The sequence below is a fragment of the Mobula hypostoma genome, chromosome 2 (assembly GCF_963921235.1).
Source record: "Mobula hypostoma chromosome 2, sMobHyp1.1, whole genome shotgun sequence".
In the NCBI taxonomy this organism is placed as follows: Eukaryota; Metazoa; Chordata; class Chondrichthyes; order Myliobatiformes; family Myliobatidae; genus Mobula; species Mobula hypostoma.
Genome location: NC_086098.1, coordinates 111,768,517 through 111,783,767, shown reverse-complemented (window position 1 = coordinate 111,783,767; position 15,251 = coordinate 111,768,517). Strand labels below are relative to the sequence as shown.

The following is a 15,251-nucleotide window of genomic DNA, read 5'->3' as shown; positions in this document are numbered from 1 at the left end:
CCTCAGATTTCCCCTTGTCTAATGCATGCTCAAACATACTAGATCTGGGTAGTAGCTTACTTCTTCATTTGAAATATCATGTGCAATTCACCGAGCCCTGTGCTTTGACATCTTTCAATGACTTTACCAAATTGAATGGTCAATCTAATTTGCTTGGTTTGGTATGGATTACATAGGTGCAGTTCTTCAAGGCATTAAATGATTCCTCAGTATTTAGCTTAATGGTCATAGTTTGGACCATAATTTTCATTAATAATTTGTGTTTTATTCTAGGACCTTTCAGCTTTCTTCTCATTGCCGCATCTATAACTGCATCTGTAAGTGGACTTATCTTTGGCTATGAGCTTACAAACATTTCGGGAGCTCTTCTGCAGTTGAACACCGACTTCAATCTTACCTGTGTGCAACAAGAAATACTCGTCAGTTCCGTCTTAATTGGAGGAGTAATAGGTTCCTTTGCTGGTGGATACATCATTGATCGATGGGAAAGGAGGATAGGAATCATTGTAACATCTTTGTGTTTTATAGTCGGCAATATCATTATGTCTTCCTCTTCTTCCTACATGATACTTGTACTGGGCCGCATCATCGTGGGAGTCGCTATAACTTCAAGTGTATTTTCAGCATGTGTATACCTGTCAGAGATTGCACCACCTGAAAAAAGAGGCATGGTGGTTTCTCTGATTGAATTCATGATTGTTATTGGCGTTTTGTTCGCATATATTATTAATTACAGTTTCTCAAGCTTTTCAGAAGGTTGGCGGTGGATGTTTGCTATTAATCTCATTCCAGCTGTGCTGCAAATCATTGGTATGTTCTTTGTTCCACAAAGTCCTCGGTTTATGATTAGAAAAGGATACGATGAAAAGGCAAGTCTCATCCTGCAGAAAATTAGATCATATTCCAATGTTGACAATGAACTGACAGCCATCAAATTGTCATTGAGCAATGAGAGCAATTATACATATTGTGATGTATTTCGGGCAAAGAACAACATGAGACTACGAGTGGGAATAGGATTTGGTCTCGTTTTTTTCTTGCAAGCTTCAGGCCAACCAAATGTTTTATATTATGCATCGACTATCTTAAGATCAGTTGGCTTTGCAAGTAACACAACAGCGACATTAGCCTCAGTTAGTGTGGGGGTGGTAAAAGTGCTTGGCACACCTTTAGCAATGCTACTTTTGGACCGAGTAGGACGCAAAATATTTCTTTACATTGGAAGTGCTACTATGATTGTAATGTTGACCATTCTGGCAGTGGTGGTCCATAAAATTCCAGTGCAATTCACAGATGTCTGCAAGTACCCCAATCATACTGATCACTGGCAAGATAATGTCACATCTACAATACCTGGTTATAATTCAACAATGGTCAGAACATTTGCCGAGCAAGTTACTTCACTGGAAAATGGAAGCGATTCAATCGCAAATCAAAGCAATATGGGAAATACAACAATGCCATATCAATCCTCCTCTCCATTCACAGGAAGTTCGAAGAAGAATGGAGATGGGAAGGAACAAGTATCTCCTTTGCTGAAATGGCTGTCCCTTGCTTGCTTACTTTTATATGTTGCTGCTTTTTCCATAAGTTTTGGACCAGGTAAGCAGCTCAGTGTTGAAATTAGTCTTGCAAGGATAATGTTTTTAGTAGGAAGCTTGATAAACTGTATTCTTTCAACTTTGTTGGTTCAATGTATTGTAATATAATTATTACATTGTAATAGATCTGAGATGAATTCGATTTTCTGCTTATGTTGAAAATTGGTTGAGACGTTTCCTTCATGTTAAAATGATGTGCAGCTATATGTGTAAAATTATTGTGAACAGTATTTAACACAATTTTCTTTTTTTTAATTACAGTGGTATGGGTGCTGCTGAGTGAAATATTTCCAATAGGGATAAAAGGCAGAGCTACATCATTCATAGGATTCTTGAACTGGGCATTCAATTTGCTCATTGCTTTAACCTTTCTCTCTGTAACAGGTAAAGAAAAGCTAACTATTAGGACCTGGCCTAGATTTTTACGTTGATAATTATTGTAGTCATAGTTTGAATTTTTAATTATATTGTTTTGCAAATTACTTTACAAGTCAAACAAAGATGGACGTGAACTTGTGTAATTTCCCTGTTTGCCCATGCTTGCAGCAAGGAGCACTGGCCCAGTCAACAGAAGAATCAACAAACAAGTGTTAAGATTGGTACAATGAAAATAGGAGCAATACAAATTAAGTGAATTTAGTTGAAATTTATGTCTGGCCTTCCCCCCCACCCCCATCTTAAACAATGATACAATGCTAGTGATTTTCCAGTCCTCCAGTAGAATGCATGTAGCCGGAGCAGTTTGTAAAATGGTGTTCAAATCATTAGGAATTTCTTCCTTGACTCATAAAAGTTTGGAACACCTGTTATCTGGCCCTGGATGTTTACTACATATCAATGCTAAACCCATCATATTTCTCTCTATCAAATATCATTTTAACTTTCTTCATTCTACAAACTACATTCAGCATATGATTTTCTGATGCCCCTTCATGGACAGAATTCAGATGTATGTACATCACTATGGCAGTTCGGACACTGTGGGTCTGTAAGCTTATATTGAGTTATGCCATTAATTTATCTTTGAGTCTAATATTCCCTCTCCATTTTTTAAATTAGTTTTCTCTTCTCTTATTGTCACAGCTTCTTTGGTTTTTGATAGGTTTCTCCAGCAGTTACATGCTACTGCTTTTTGTGTTGTTCAGCTCCTTTTATTGCAGGGTTCCCAGTGTGAGCTACCACAATCTAAGCTTTCAGAGAACAGAAAGAAAACCAGTGGGTGACAGTCAGTCAGATCACACTCTACATTCTCTCTTCTCCTGCTGGTAGCATCACACTTGCAAAGAAGGAGAAGCAAATTCTTTGATTTAGCACTGGATTGGTGCAGATGGATTTTCTAATTCTCAGTCTAGGCTGTGACAACAAACCCAATAATGCAAATGCAATATCTCAACCAGTGGTTAATTGTAATGGAGGATGATTTTTCATAATCTCCCCAGAGGTGAAATGTGATGCTACTGATTAAGAGAGAAAGCTGCAATGTATTGTAAGTCCAAAACATAAAGCAAATCGAAAGAGAAACATGGAGCCAAGAATAAGGTGTAACTCTTCATTTTACTTATTGGTGCACAGATATGACATGGTAGTGTAATAACGTATGGCATTCACATAAATTTACTTATAACCTGTAATGCATTACTTAATGAATGCTTAATCATACAATATATTTATAATATTACTGAAATATTAAATACACTATATATATATTTTTATATGTATATACACACACACACACACACACACACACACAGATTCCCAAGCTCCGGAACCTGGGCCTTAGCACTCAGATCTGCAGCTGGATCTTCAACTTCCTCACAGACAGGACCCAGGCTGTAAAAATAGGGGACAAGCTCTCCTCTACAATCACTCTGAGCACCGGTGCCCCACAAGGCTGTGTACTCAGCCCCCTGCTGTACTTACTGTACACCCATGATTGTGTAGCCAAATTTCCATCGAACTCAATATAGATGACAACACAATTGTAGGCAGTATCTCAGGTAATGATGAGTTTGAGTACAGAGAGGAAATTAAGAAACTGGTGGAATGATGCAAAGTCAATAGTCTATCCCTCAACGTCAGCAAGACGAAGGAATTGGTTGTTGACTTCAGAAGGAGCAGCGGACCGCACGACCCAGTTTACATCGGTGGTGCGCAAGTGGAACAGGTCAAAAGCTTTAAGTTCCTCGGGGTCAATATCACAAATGACCTGACTTGGTCCAACCAAGCAGAGTCCACTGCCAGGAAGGCCCACCAGCACCTTTACTTCCTGAGAAAGCTAAAGAAATTTGGCCTGTCCCCTAAAATCCTCACTAATTTTTATAGATGCACCGCAGAAAGCATACTTCTGGGGTGCATCACAACCTGGTATGGAAGTTGTCCTGTCCAAGACTGGAAGAAACTGCAGAAGGTCATGAACACAGCCCAGCACATCACAGAAACCAATCTTCCATCCATTGACTCACTTCACACCGCACGCTGTCTGAGCAGTGCTGCCAGGATAATCAAGGACATGACCTACCCAGCCAACATACTTTTCATCCCTCTTCCCTCCAAGAGAAGGCTCAAGAGCTTGAAGACTCATATGGTTAGATTTGGGAACAGCTTCTGTCCAACTGTGATAAGACTGCTGAACAGATCCTGACCTGGTTCTGGTCCGTACCCTCCAAATATCCGGACCTGCCTCTCGGTTTTTTTGCACTACCTTACTTTCCCTTTTCTATTTTTTATTTATGATTTATAATTTAAATTTTTAATATTTACTATTGATTTGTACTCCAGGAAGCGCGAAGCACAGAATCAAATATCACTGTGATGATTGTATGCTCTAGTATCAATTGTTTGGCGACAACAAAGTATAAAGTATAGTATGCTATGTAATACAACAACTGCAGACTTCCACAGCATTGTAAATTCTAAAATGTCCCATTCAGGCCTAAAGATTTAATCACTGTGGAAGACTTCTTACTCTTGTGGGATAGTGTCTTTCCTGATGGGGGTAGGGGGGGGGCGTCACTTGCTTAACAGGTGAGGCTCATGTCTGTGAAACAATCTTGGGTTCTGTGGCCTCCTCTGTGGTTAGTTGTAGCAGATGACTCTGGAACTGCAGGAAGTTCAGACAGCTCTGGCCACCTTTTTCTCTAACAATTGGCTCTTCTCACAACTTATTGATATGTCATCTCCAAATGACATCAAACACAATCTTCGCTGTGTAGGAGAGTGGTCCAGTTCTGTCTTTAATTTTTCCATGTACCCGCTTTTGATCATCTCTATAGTCCCTTGCAAGGACTGCTTGACCAGGAGTGAAACATTGAACCTTCTTGTTTGAGGAGCCCTCAGTTTTTTCTCATCTGTTTGTCCTTCATACTCTTTCTGAGACTGGGTTTGAGGAGATCCAAGCATGAGCGCATGGGACAACCCAGGAACAGTAAAGCTGGTGAGTTGTTGGTTGTGGAATGCGCTGCATTGTGATATGTAAGGAGGAAATCAGTGAGCTTTTGATTCAGTGTCAGTGTAGTGTGTTCTGCCGACATTGCTTGCAGTGCATTCTTCAGGCTCTAGATAAAACATTCCACTAAGGCATTTGTAGCTGAATGGTACAGTGCAGATGTTATATGTCTTATTGCATTCATTTTCAGGAATGACTGAAACTGTTCCACAGCAAACTGTGGCCCATTGTCACTAAGTGTTCTGGAACAAATAGTCATAGTCATAGTCATACTTTATTGATCCCGAGGGAAAATGGTTTTCATTACAGTTGTACCATAAATAATTAGATAGTAATAAATTCATAAATAATTAAATGGTAATATTTAAATTATGCCAGGAAATAAGTCCAGGACCAGCCTATTGGCTCAGGGTGTCTGACCTTCCAAGGGAGGAGTTGTAAAGTTTGATGGCCACAGGCAGGAATGACTTCCTATGACGCTCAGTGTTGCATCTCAGTGGAATGAGTCTCTGGCTGAATGTACTCCTGTGCCCAGCCAGTCCATTATGTAGTGAATGGGAGACATTGTCCAAGATGGCATGCCACTTGGACAGCATCCTTTTTTCAGACACCACCGTGAGAGAGTCCAGTTCCATCCCCACAACATCACTGGCCTTACGAATGAGTATGTTGATTCTGTTGGTGTCTGCTACCCTCAGCCTGCTGCCCCAGCACACAACAGCAAACATGATAGCACTGACCACCACAGACTCGTAGAACATCTTCAGCATTGTCCGACAGATGTTAAAGGACCTCAGTCTCCTCGGGAAATAGAGACGGCTCTGACCCTTCTTGTAGACAGCCTCGGTGTTCTTTGACCAGTCCAGTTTATTGTCAATTTGTATCCCCAGGTATTTGTAATCCTCCACCATATCCACACTGACCCCCTGGATGGAAACCTTAGCTCTCCTCAGGTCTACCACCAGCTCCTTAGTCTTTTTCGCATTAAGCTGCAGATAATTCTGCTCTCACCATGTGACAAAGTTTCCTACCATAGCCCAGTCTTTAAGAAGAGGTTTCTCAACACGTCAATAGTATGCAAGGCTGTAGTGGAGGCTACTGGAAACATTCTGGCCATTTTGTAGCTGCATTCACTACTACCAAGAAGTTTGTGCCTATGAATTGTCTGGACGAGTCCACATGAATCTTTTGCCAGAGCAATGCAGGCCATTCCTGGGAATGGAGAGGCATTGCTTTGGGCATCTTCTGGGTATGTTGGCATCCCAAAGAGTACATGGCAAGCTGTTTGATCTGCTAATCTATCCCAAGCCACCAGTAGAGCTACTAGGACTTGATGTTGTTCAAGCCAAAACTTTCATTTTTACAGTATCAAGATGACTGGCATGTAGCTCCTCCAACAATTTAGCTCTCAGCTTTGATAGTACAACAACTCTCATTCCCACATAAGGCAACACCAGTCAAGGGCAAGTTCATCTCTGAACTGGTAAAAATTGGGGAACTGGAGTTTCTGCTACACATTCCCTGCACTTTGAGTAGCCATGTAGACATGAGACAGTGTGGGGCCTTTTCTGGTTTCCCTTTGGATCATCTCTGCTGTAATGGGGAGACTTTTGATTTGCATTAGAGAGAATACGTCAAGAAGAGTGTCCTCCTTTGTAAGTTTTTCAGGTATTTCTTTTCCCAAGAGTAAACAGGGCAAATAATCAGCATTTCCATGACTAGTCAACCTCCTGAATTCAATCTTGTAATTGTATCCTCCAAGAAACAGAGCTGATCTCTGCATTTATGCTGCTGCTGTTAGTGGCACAGCCTTCTGTGGATTGAAAATAGACACTAGTCAAGTCAAATTTATTTACAAAGCACATTTAGAAACAACCCATGTTGACTAAAGTGCTGTAATTCTATAACAGGTAGCTAAAATCACAAATACAAGAAACACAGATATAAGCAACAAGGCACACAGCTTATAGGCACAAAATAAGCAACACATGAGCACAAGCCAAAAAAAATCAGTCACATCAGGAAGATTCAAACATTAGTGAATAAAGGTAAGTTTTGAGCCTGGATTTAAAAGAGTCAATGGAGGGGGCATATCTGATAGGGAGGGAAATGCTGTTCCACAGTCTAGGGGCTACAACAGCAAAGGTGTGGTCACCCTGAACTTAAATTTAGATCGTGGGGCAGCCAGGAGCCCCAAGTTAGCCGACCTGAGGGACCTGGAAGTAGAATAAGGGGTTAGAAGGTCTGCGATATAGGAGGAGGCCAACCCATTTAGGGCTTTAAAAACAAACAGGAAAACCTTAAAATCAATTCTAAACCGTACTGGTGGTCAGTGGAGAGAGGCCAGGATAGAAGTAATATGGTCCCTCTTCCGGGCACTTGTCAGGAGCCTGGCTGCGGCATTCTGGACCAGTTGACACTAGTAGTTGATGATCATTAATGAGAGTAAACTCTCTCTCATACAAGTACTGGTTGAAATGTTTCTCTCTCCAAACCAGACTCAAGGTCTCTCTGTCAATCTGAGTGTAATTTTTCTTTGTAGTGATAAGGGAATATTGTGCAAAGGCTACAGAGCATTGACTTCAATTATTCCTAGCATGTAATATGATTGCACCTATAACATAATGTGAGGCTTCACAGGCAAGCTTTACTGGACAATGTAGATCATAATGCGTGAGTATAGTGTCAGCCATCACCATTTTCTTTACCTTTTTGAAAGCCATTTCATGTTGCTTTGTCTATTGGCATTTCTTCCTGATTAGTAGAAATGAGTTCAAGGAGTAGAGCACAGCAGCCAGATATAACAGGAAACTGTTATAGTAGTCGACAATCCTAAAATCAATGACACATCCTTTGGACTTGGGGCATCCACTGCTGCATGAATTTTCTCAGTAAATTAGTGTAAATCTTGTAGTGGAGTGACCACAGTAGGTGATGCCTAGTTTAAAGAAATCACACTTGATGCATTGTGCACTGAGCCCATAATGTGCTAATCTTTTTAACACTGTCTTGAGATTTTGGAGATGTTCCTTGTCATCCTTACCAGCAACAATGATGTCATCCAGGTAACATTAAGTGACTGGGCAGCCTTACAGCATCTGGTCCATAGTTTTCTGCCAAAGTGCAGGTGCAGATACCACCCCAAAAATAAATCTATTATAGCAATAAAGCCATTTGTCAGGAGTATTTATGGTGAGAAACACTTCGGACTCTTCTTCCATCTCCATCTTTAGGTAGGCCTCAGCTAAGACCGCTTTGCTGAAGTATTTCCCTCCAGAAAGATAATTTTTTATCCAGGGCAGAGAGTATTGATTTACTTTTGGTACTAAGTTGATGGTGACCTTGAAATCACTACAGACCCTGACAGACCTATCCCTCTTGGTTGTTAGGATCAATGGTGTAGCCCATGGGTTTCACTCAGTCTTGGAAAGAATTCCTTCAGCTTCCATGCAATCTAGCTCATTGACTACTTTATCATAGATGATATAAAGAACCAGACAGGCTTTGTAAAATGTGGGTGTGCCATTTTCATTTAACACGATTTCATCCTTGATAGGTTTGAGTTTTCTAATGTCATCCTTGAACATTGTTGTGACATCAACCAGTACCTTTCGTAATTCACTTTCAGTTGACTCTAAAGCAGGGGATGAGGCATGCAAATAGTGAATGGTTGTCCAATTCAGTAGTAGTTGTCTCAGACAATCATGGTCCCACAATGCTGGTCCTCCTGTTTTGACACATACAAGGTCAATGTGGCTTGTTGGTTGTTGTACTTCACAGTTACGAATGTCATTCCCACAAGAATTATCTTTTCTCCAGTACAAGTCCTTAGTTGGATATCTGCGGGTTTCAGTTCCGTATCTTTGAAATGGCATTCAAATTCATTTTCTGGAATGACTGAAACAGTTGAGCCAGTGTCCAACACACACAAAATACTGGAGGAACTCAGCAGGCCAGGCAACATCTATGGAAAAGAGTATAGTCGACATTTCGGGCTGAGACCCTTCATCAGGACTGGAGGAAAAAAAAGATGAGGGGTCAGAGTTAGAAGGTGGGGTGAGGAGAAGAAGAAACACAAGGTGATAAGTTGAAACTGGAAGGGGAGGAAGTGACGAGAAGAGCTGGAAAGTTGATTGGTGAAAGAGATACAGGGCTGGAGAAGGGGGAAGCTGATAGGAGAGGACAGAAGGCCATGAGACAAAGAAAAGGGGGAGACGCACCTGAGGGAGGTGGTAGGCAGGTACGGAAATAAGGTAAAAAAGGGAAAAGAGAATGGGAAATGTAGTGGGGGGTGGGGGAGGGTCATTACTGGAAGTTTGAGAAATCGATGTTCATGTCATCAGGTTGGAGGCTACCCAGATGGAATACAAGATGTTGCTCCACCAACCTGAGTGTGGCCTCATCATGACAGAGGAGGCCATGGACTGCCATGTTGGAATGGGAAGTAGAATTAAAATGGGTGGCCACCGGAGATCCCTCTTTTTCTGGTGGATGGAGCATAGGTGCTCGGTGAAGCGGACTCCCAATCTATATTGGGTCTTACTGATATACAGGAGGCCACACCAGGAGCACTAGATACAGTAGATGACCTCAGAAGACTCACAGGTGAAGTTTCACCTCAGCTGGAAAGACTGTCAGGGGCCCTGAATGGTAGTGAGAGAGGAGGAGGAGGTGTAGGGGCAAGTGTAGCACTTGTTCCACTTGCAAGGATAAGTGCCAGGAGAGATATCAGTGGGGAGAGATGAATGAACCAGGGAGTCACATAAGGAGCAATTCCTGCAGAAAGCAAAAAGTGGTGGGGGATGGGGGAGGGAAAGATCTGTTTGGTGGTGGGATCCTGTTGGAGATGACGGAAGTTATGGAGAATTATGTGCTGGACTATTTTTTCCAGTCCTGATGAAGGGTCTTGCCCCAAACATCAACCATACTCTTTTCCATAGATACTGCCTCACCTGCTGAGTTCCTCCAGCATTTGCTTGGATTTCTAGCCTAGCATCTGCAGATTTTTTCTTGTTTGAGCCAGTGTCCAATCCCACTTTTAAATAATTTTCCTGTCACTTCTGGTGTAAACCATATTGCTTGTCTTTTGTTAGTTCTGACAATGTAAATCTCAGGGCTATTCGGTCCCTTATCACTCTCAGCATCATCAGATCTTTCATCAACATCATTTTTGAAACTGCAACTTGATTTTTTCTCTTTATCTCATCTCTGTGCAGTCCGTTTATTTTTGTCTGCCCAACATGCTTTTTGTATATATGTACTACTTTGTTGCATTTTCTGCCAGTTTCACCTTTAGGCTTTATAAGGCATTTGTGAGATCACACTTGGAGTATTGTGTGCAATTTTGAGCTCCTTATTTTAGAAAGGATATACTGACATTGGAGAGGGTTCAGAAAAGATTCACAAGAATGATTGCAGGAATGAAAGGGTTACCATATGAGGAATGTCTGACAGCTCTTGGGCTGTATTCCCTGGAGTTCAAGAGACTGAGGGGGACCTCATAGAAACATTCCAAATGTTAAAAGATTAAATATGGCAAAGTTACTTCCCACGGTAGGGGATTCTAGGACAAGAGGGCACGACTTCAGGATTGAAGGACGTCCATTTAGAACAGAGGTGCGGAGAAATTACTTTTGTTAGAGGGTGGTAAATCTATGGAATTTGTTGCCATGAATGGTTGTGGAGGCCAAGTCATTGGGTGCATTTTAGGCAGAGATAGATAGGTTCTTGATTAACCAGGGCATCAAAGGGTGTGGGGAGAAGGCAGGGGAGTGGGGATGACTGGAAGAATTGGATCAGTCTATGATTGAATGGTGGAGCAGACTCAATAGGCTGAATGGCCTACTTCTGCTCCTATATCTTATAGTCTTTAAACCTGCACTGGTGTATGTGAGCACCTGCCACAAACGTTATACAATTTGCTCACCCAGGGTGGTTTCCCTTTTTATGTAGCAATTTTGTTCACGCTCACTTTCACCCCTGACTACAACTCAATTTCATCCCTGGCTGCTGCTTCCATTGATACAGCAATTTCAACTGCTTTTTTAAATGTGAGTTGTGCTTCAGTCTAGAGACATTTTTGAATGCTTTCTTATAAAATTCCACAAACTAAACAAGCTCTCAGTGCATCATTAAGCCCACCACTGAACTGACAATACTCAGACAAGTTCTTCAGTTCAGCTACATACACTGAAATGTCCCCTTCCTTTTGATTCCACTTATGAAACCTAAAGCCTTCTGCAATCAATAGTGGTTTCAGTTCTAAATGTTCCTGCAATATTTTCATGGTATCAGCAAAGTTCATTTCAGTTGGTTTGGTTGGAACAGTGAAACTTCTAAGCAAACGGTATGCTCTTCTACCAAATGCACTCAGTAAAATTGGCACTTACTTCTCATTGGCTATTCCATTTGCTTTAAAATACTGCTGAATTCATTCAGTAAACATCATCCAGTTTTCTGTTGTGTAGTTGAATGCATCTATCTTTCTGATGTAACCAGCTATTTCTTATTTATTTATTATTATCACCCGGTACACTCTGTTTAGAACCTGTGAATTTTGTCTGTTTTCTGCCTTTTTTTTAAAACTCATCCGTCTCTATCTCCCCTTGTGAAGAAAGTGTGCTGCACTTTTTTAAAAATTTAAGTATCTTGCTGTGCTTCAACAGGTAGGTAGTCGTCTCAGGTTTGGTTTAAAACTTAGTCATTGCCATTGTTATGTTTTGTAAGTCTGAAACATAAAACTAATCAAAAGAAAAACACAGAGCTGGGAATAATGTGTATAGTCTTAATTTTACTTATTAGTGAGGCAAGCAAATACGACTTGGCAATGTAATGATGTATGCCATTCACCTACTTTTACATATTACTCAAATATTGTTGAAATATTAATTACACACAAAAGCGTGCCAGAGGGAACTATTTTCCATGTAGACTGAATACCTGTAACCAGTGAGATGTCACATCAACACTGATCAGTTTGAACTTCACAAAGTCCATTGTTTTTACAGAGTTCATATCAACAGAAAGCAAGCAGATTTGTGCTGTCATTCAGAGCAATAATGCGGCAGAACTGCAGCATGAGGCTGGCAAATACAATCGAAGTACTTGTCAAACGAAGCATCAAACTGGTCTCCATTTCTGACCACTGATCTGCTAATACTGATCAGTTTACTGCAGCGGTAACCTGGAGCAACATTCACGTAACACACAATGAGCGTTACAGTCCTACTTGCACATGGGGTCTCCCTTTTTTTGTATCTACTTTGTATCTACTTAAACTTGTCTGCCAGCATGTTGAAATGTACACCTCCCCATCCCCGGAATTATTCCTAACAGCTCACTTCACCACAGGTGAGCTTTGTACAGATGTAACAAGTTAGAAAAAAAAAACAAGTAACAAAAATGTTACCTCAGAATACAAGAAGTAGAAACTGAGGCGGACCATCCAGCACTTACGAACCAGCTCAGATATTCATCAGTGTCACGGCTAATTTTGTTCCTCAGTGCCATTTTCCAGCACTATCCCAGTATCTCCTAATTGCTTTTTATCCAGAAAACTATCAATCTCATATCTGTTTTGAATGAAGAGTGACCGTGCTCCCACAACCACCCTCCAAATTCCACAGTTTCACCAACTCTTCAGTAAGGATATTTCTCCCTGCTTTCCTAATGGACCCGCACATTATTCTTTTAACTCTACTCCCTGTCAATGAACCGCTCATTCAGGGCAAACAGCCTCCCTCTGTCCAGTTTGTCAAGCCTTGCAAGAACCTTGTATACTTCAATGAGATTGCCTCTCATTCTTCTAAACTCAATAGTCCCTGTCTGCTCAATGTCTTCCCACATGACAAACCTATCATCCCTGGGGACAATCTAATGATTTTACTAGTAATTGATCCAAAATTCCCAGTAAAATAGAACAGAGGACATAGAACAGTACAGCATAGCTTTATATAGGTTGGCACAAAATTATGGTCCCTTTGGCCAATCTATATAAACCTAGTTCATGATCAATCTAACCCTTCTCTCCTAATCAGTCCATAACCCTCCATTTTTCTTACATGTGCATTTCTAAGATACTTTTAAAATCCACATAATATCAGCCTCTGCTACTGCCCCTGCCAGTGCACTCCAGGCACCTACCACTCTCTGTGTAAGAAACCTACTTCTGATATCTCCCCTAAACTTTCCACCACTCAACTTAAATGAAATGTCCTCTGATACTGCCCATTGTCGCCCTGGGAAAATACTTCTCACTTTTGTTACATCTCCATAAAGTCCACACTTCAACTACAAACAATGTGCAATTTGGCTAAGTCAACTGATGATTTAAATTGGAATAAAATATTCAGCTACATATCACAATATCTATAATATTTGCAAAACTCCATAAATATCCAAAGTCCCTTTTTTTCAAAAAAACCTCATGAATATTTTGAACACTTGGGGATTATAGTAACAAATCAACGTTTGCTGTTTTACAGACCCAGAACATGGTGTACTGTGATACATCACTCTGTGTGACAACGCTGTAGATTTGTAGCAAGGAACTGATTGACTTTCTGTCCAGCTCATGTTACCAAATGAGATCTTGGCTGAGAGAGTCAAAACATTTTATCTTCCAGTTGTAAAGCTCCAGATGTAAATGCCAGATAAGCTGGAACACAGAGTTATATTGTTATAGAACTGGCATTTACAATTATATAAATTATCTGCTCATGGCTTTTAAAAGTGAATCAGAATCACTGGCGTATGTGGTGAAATTTGATGTTTTGCAGCAGCTGTACATTGCCATACATAATAATTAAAACTATAAACTACTATTAAAAAGTACAGGTTGAATACCCCTTATCCGAAATGCTTGGGTCAGAAGCGTTTCAGGTTTTCAAATATATAATAAGATAGCTTGGGATCACCGTCATTTCCGACTCTAAATTTATGTGCTACCGGTAATCAATCTTTGTCTTACACATGCTCATCACACATAGGTACTGATACAGCCATTTAGCATGTTATATACTCATCAGCGACAATCTTGGCAAACTCATTAATGAATTTCATGAACAGCAGATTTTTTAAAGACTTACCAATCTTTAAAACTTTAATGCTGTGCCTTTTTAAAAATTTCTGCAACCAGCCTTCTGAATATTCACAATTTCCTTCAATTTCCAGCTCATCGTGATAGATCTTTGCTTGTTTCATGAATAGCATAATGTTTACTTGAACACTGATGAATCTACCCTTTCAATACACGATCAAGATCTTTTTCCACTTCATGCAGTATATATCTATTTTTCACTGACTTCTATTAATTATATATGTGAGGTCACTTCTCAAAACTGTTTGTAGTGCGCAGAAACCTGTGCATCACCTGGGAACCTTCTCAGTGCCTTCTGGAATTTTCCATTTGTGACATCATATCAGTGCTCAAAATAATTCTGGATATCGGAGGTTTTCACATTTTGGAATTCTGTATAAGCGGTACTCAATCTGTATAGATATTTTAAAAATAAATTCCATAAGTAGTGACAGTGAGTGCAAAAATATATAGTGAGATAGTGTACATGGGTTCATTGCCCATTCAGCAATCTGATATCGATGGAGAAGAAGTTGTCCCTGAGATGTTGAGTGTGCGTTTTCATGCTCATGCACCTCCTTCTTGATGGTAGGATCGAGAAGAGGGCATATCCTGGGTGACAGAAGTCCTTCAGCTTTGAGGCATCTCCTTTTGGAGGTATCCTGGGTGCTGGGGAGGCTAGTGCCCATGATGGAGCTGGCAGAGTTTACAACTTTCTGCAGTTTTTTCCAATCTGTGTAGTGGCTGCTCTGTACCAGGCAGCGATGCGACTAGTTACAATGCTCTTTGCGGTACATCTATAAAAACTTTCAAGTGTCTTTGGTGACATAGCAATTCTCCTCAAACTCCTAATGAAATGTAGCTGCTCTTGTGTCTTCTTTGTAATTGCATCAGTATGTTGGGCCCAGGATAGATCCTCAGAGAAGTTGACACACAGGAACTTGAAACTGCTGATCCTTTCCACTTCTGATCCCTCGATGAGGACTGATGGGTGTTCCCTCGACTTCCCCTTTCAAAGTCCACAACTCCTTAGTCTTACTGATGTTGAGTGCAAGGTGGTTGCGGCAACACACTCCACCAATTGATTTATCCCTCTCTTGTACGCCTCTTCATCACCGTCTGAAATCTG

The 15,251-nt window shown here is 40.8% G+C and overlaps 1 protein-coding gene across 5 annotated transcripts in view; it reads left to right on the top strand.

The window, feature by feature from the left end:
* slc2a12 (solute carrier family 2 member 12) overlaps nt 1-15,251 on the top strand; it is a 67,302-nt gene that overhangs the window by 37,717 nt on the left and 14,334 nt on the right. For all 5 annotated transcript variants that reach the window (XM_063040419.1, XM_063040421.1, XM_063040422.1 and 2 more), the window contains 2 exons: nt 274-1,602; nt 1,863-1,985. In XM_063040419.1, the coding sequence (XP_062896489.1) occupies nt 274-1,602; nt 1,863-1,985 (1,452 nt within the window). The remainder of the gene's footprint in view (nt 1-273; nt 1,603-1,862; nt 1,986-15,251) is intronic.